The sequence below is a fragment of the Lytechinus variegatus genome, chromosome 13 (assembly GCF_018143015.1).
Source record: "Lytechinus variegatus isolate NC3 chromosome 13, Lvar_3.0, whole genome shotgun sequence".
Lineage (NCBI taxonomy): Eukaryota > Metazoa > Echinodermata > Echinoidea > Temnopleuroida > Toxopneustidae > Lytechinus > Lytechinus variegatus.
In genome coordinates, this window is record NC_054752.1 from 15,155,517 (window position 1) to 15,159,926 (window position 4,410).

General features: G+C 39.0%; 1 protein-coding gene across 1 annotated transcript; it reads right to left on the bottom strand.

Moving 5' to 3' along the window:
- Positions 1–1,149: 1,149 nt before the first annotated feature.
- On the bottom strand, positions 1,150–4,151 carry LOC121426662. The gene is made up of 4 exons (XM_041623033.1): positions 4,083–4,151; positions 3,137–3,236; positions 2,044–2,226; positions 1,150–1,693 (listed from the first exon to the last, which is right to left on the bottom strand). Exons 1-4 carry the CDS (start codon positions 4,149–4,151, stop codon positions 1,212–1,214), a joined length of 834 nt encoding a protein of 277 aa, XP_041478967.1. The 3' UTR covers positions 1,150–1,211.
- Positions 4,152–4,410: the final 259 nt, after the last annotated feature.

A 4,410-nucleotide genomic window follows, 5' to 3' on the forward strand; every position in this document is an offset into this window, starting at 1 on the left:
TCAATCTCAACTCTATGGAAATCCATCAATGGCATACTTTTTTCTGCAGGAAATTTACGCATTATCCATTGTAAACAAAGAGAATCTCACTAAATGATCAAGAAAATATGAATACTCATATAAAGAGTATATTTTGATCAAACATGCATTCAGATGTTGATGGCCTTCCATAGTTGTAGTTTATCGCATCAATCGCAACTCTTGATAAGATGGGGTCCAAAGAATTCAAAGGGAGATTGAAAACAATGAAGAGGGAGTGATAATTAGAGAATGAAGGAGAAATAATAAGTGGAGAAAGCAAAGGAAATAATTAGGAAATTCTTATACACACACGGATGGTGAAATCATAGAGAGAAGGAATAAAATTATGGGAAGTGCTTTTTTCGCATTGTTTTGGGATTTCCCTCATTTAAGAGATTTCCCAAAATCAAGCTATGATTTTATCTTATTTCCATTGTTCAATTTATTTGTAAAGTTGAAAAAGTATCATCCCCCATCTTTATCATCACTTCTCACCTAACAGTCAGATTCTACAGGTACAGCCACGATTGCATGTAGCTGCTCATTTACAGTACTAGGATTTGACTAATTGCTTTGAAGGCTTGCTTTGACGGTTTGCATATTATATCATATCATTGTTTTTAAAGGACAAGTCCACCTGCCCAAACAAAACGTTGATATGAATAGAAAGTGAAAAATCCAACAAACATAACACTGAAAATTTCATCAAAATCAGATGTGAAATAAGTTATGACACTTTAAAATTTTGCTTAATTTCACAAAACAATTATATGCACATCCTCGATGGGTATGCTAATGTGAAGACTGATGACGTCATCCACTCACTATTTCTTTTGTATTTTATTATATGAAACAGGGGATATTCAATTTTCTCCTCATTGTCAATTGAAACAACGATTAACTCCTCCCTGAACATGTGGAATGAACATTGGCTAATCTATATGATTCAGTCAAAGTTGGTCCTCATTGCCAAATCTGTAAAAAATGAAATATTGTATAATTCAAACAATAAAACACAAAAGAAATGGTGAGTGAGGGACATCATCAACTTTCTCATTTGAGGTGTGCACATCACAGTTTTGTGAAAAATAATTATAAGCAAAACTTTTAAGTGTCATAACTTTCTTATTTTACATCCGATTTTGATGAAATTTTCAGTCTTTTGATTTTTCTCTATTTATTCTTGACCTTTAATCGTCGAATACATCATCAAACATGAGGACGGGTGTGTCACGATCCACACTAAGCCCTTCTTGGTTAATGTTTCCAGTCATCCTATAACCCGATCCTCTTGAGTTATTTCTTCTTCTCGGGGATGAACCAGTGCCCTCCTCATCTGACAATGGGTCTGTTAGTGAAGAAATCATTGTGATTTTGTGACTTTCCGGTTGACTAGGAGTTGGGGTCCTTTTCCTGGAGCCCTGTCGAGCAGGACTTTTCGATTTTGATCTTCTTCTTCTTGACGACCTGCCGTCACGGCGGGGAAGGAGGTCCCTTGGAGAGAAACCTGGTTGCTGCTCATGCAGATTGTCAAGGAGACGTCTAACCCAACTCTGACAGGCGTGTCTGGCGCATTGGTTACTGGAAAGTCGTAGAGGGCGGGCGCCGAGTTCCTTGATGAAACATCTGTAGCAGTGCTTGTCTCGCCAGTATGATGCCGGCCAGAGATGATCTGTGGATTGAGGATGATTGGTTTCATGGATCTGATTGAGTATCATCTCGAAGAAATTATCAGGAAAGCTTAAAGCTAGAATCGTCTTCTTTCAATTCCTAGTATTACTGTTATCCGGTTTCATTATAATCATCATCATCTTGGTCATCATCTCATTATCGTCACCATCATTAGCATCATCCACTTTATCATTACTATCAACATCATCAACACCATCATCATCAACATCATTATCATCATCATCCCCACCACCAACGCCATCACAATCATGACCCTCTTCGGCCACCATCACCTTCACCATCATCTTCACCACCACCACCACCAATACTGCCACCTTTCCAGTGACTCACGTGTAGCAAACTTGATAGCTTTGATGTCTGCCCTGTGAGCTGCTGGTCCAATCATCGGGGAATCAAAACTTGGTACGGGATGGTTCACCTTATGAAGAAGCCAATCTCCGTATGTATCCCAGAAGAGAGCTCCATTCCTCGGTTGCAGCTCACTCAGTACTCCACACAGCAGCGGATACATTTCTGTAAACAGATGGGGGAAGAAATAGTAGGCCTTTAATGTACTCAACATTTAAAGGAGGCGCGATAGCTCAGTCGGTAGAACGGGGGATTCGTATTCCGGTGACCCGGGTTCGATTCCCTCTTGGTGCGCTATAGTGCCCTTTGGTAAGGCATTAATCCTCATTACCAGGTACTTCGGAGAGGACCTTAAGCCGTCGGTCCTCTGGTTGCTGCTTACAAGCATTCATGCTTTCTAAGCAATCAGGTAAAAAAAATCCCCACCAATCATTGACCGAGGAAAACAAATATAATGAAAGAAGGAGAACATGATGGTTTCGTAGTTTGTCGAATCTGATGGATCACAGAATCCATGAAGAGTATCCTTCGAATTTGGCAGTCGAGACTGGATCCCCTGGCTTGAGTTTATCTTCAATGGCTTTTGTGACCGATGTCCCCCACGATTGAGACCAACGTACCCCTCTCAAGCTCTCATTTTGCCACCTCACCCCCCCCCCCTCTTTTTCTTCCTTATCAGACATGCATGAAAATCAGTTGGGAGATATTCAGTTAGAACGTCTAGGGTTTTTACGGGACGTCCAGAATAGTTCAAGAAATGCCTCTTAGATTAAATACTGGTGCGATTGTAAATGTGAACAAAAATCAAAATCATACAAATTGTCACGGGCTTTCTGGTAAAGCCGATCTATTAGACTCAGACAATAGCGGGACAGTACATCCCCATTATTCAAATTCAATTTTTTGTTTAGTATTTTCCAAAACGAAAATCCTTACATAGTTTACACTCGTTACCATAAATATCTGAGCGAATAGAGAAATATTACTTTTAAAACCCTCACTCCAAACGTTTCCTTATATCAGAAAATATCTCGAAACATCTCTTTCCCGTTATCATTAAAAAACTTTTTCTCACCTATCAAGTGAAAGAATACATCAATCTGATGGGGCGGATCAAAGTGAAGGTGTCTTGATAAGGCCACTGTGGCTTTGATCTGGGCCAACAATGCATCTGTCTGTCAAAAAAAAGAAAAGTCTTTCAAACACTTTCACTTTAAGGAAGAATCTCTTCACTGACCTGCATGGGGCCCATTTCATAAAGGACTTGCAACTGTTGTAACTTCGCCATTATGGCAACTACCATTGAATCCTTGATCCATGTTACCACGATGGTAGTTGCCATAATGGCAAAGTTACAACAGTTGCAAGTCCTTTTTACGAAACGGGACCCTGAACTGTATGGAAGCGGATTCTTAGACAACAACACACAAGAAACGCTCTGCGCATCAATGGCTGTTCACCTAAACGGGATTTTACAAAGATCAGACTAAACATTAATTTCTGTAAAAATTTATTTACAAAAGTTTCAGTTGATACCAAGCCTAGACCCAATCTTCATTCTCAATAAAATGTGTGTCGGCAAAAATGGCATCAATATCATTGAGGCAAGTAGGCGTTTGTCATTTTTTGATAAATGATACTGTTTCAGAAAGTTGTAATATGTATTTTTAAAAAATGCACAATTCCTGAAACAAGTTAACTATCAGTCAATAAAATTGATGATTTCAATTGCTTTAAACTGTTAAATTTCGGTGTGTGTGTGTGTGTGTGTGTGTGAAAAGCAGCTTTTGAACTATAAATAATTTAAACTATTTCTGCAGCTCTTTTCTTCTGTGATCACTCACATCCCTGAACATTACAATTTGTTTTTATAACAAGCCTTGTCGTTTTCTTTCATTTATTATTTTTTTATCCAAAAGAATTTTTACCCATAGAAGTTCTGAAATAAAGAGGGTGATTAAGGTTGTTTGGATCATAGGGCCGAGGAAAAATCAATGAAAATCGAATTTAATATAACTTACGTGCATTGGAATCTGCACTCCTGTGAGGAGTCGTCTTTTCCTTGTGAGAAGAAAATCCCGAAAACCCATTTTAGAGCCCTTCTTTCTATTTAAATATCGCCAAAGCAGCCCCTTTCTATATCAAGGCAATTCACTGGAGCAAGAAAAAGCAGATATGACTGACCAGCTGCATCGCATGGTCCGACGCGCAAGTAGACATCAACGCAAGCCCTCACGCGCAATGCGCTTTATTGATTACTGTAAGCGGCGCAAAATCATCTAGTACATTTCAAATGGTCTGTTTGGTAATTTTGGCGTATTTTCGGGGTTTGGGTGTGTTGACTCAATA

Bases quoted from the DNA above. Each gene is read 5' to 3' on its own strand.
- LOC121426662 (XM_041623033.1), bottom strand. From the start codon at position 4,151: ATGGGTTTTCGGGATTTTCTTCTCACAAGGAAAAGACGACTCCTCACA. The intron at 3,237-4,082 runs GTAAGTTATATT...TTTTTTTGACAG, and splicing joins GAGTGCAGATTCCAATGCAC to ACAGATGCATTGTTGGCCCA. The intron at 2,227-3,136 runs GTGAGAAAAAGT...ATCTGTTTACAG, and splicing joins TGTATTCTTTCACTTGATAG to AAATGTATCCGCTGCTGTGT.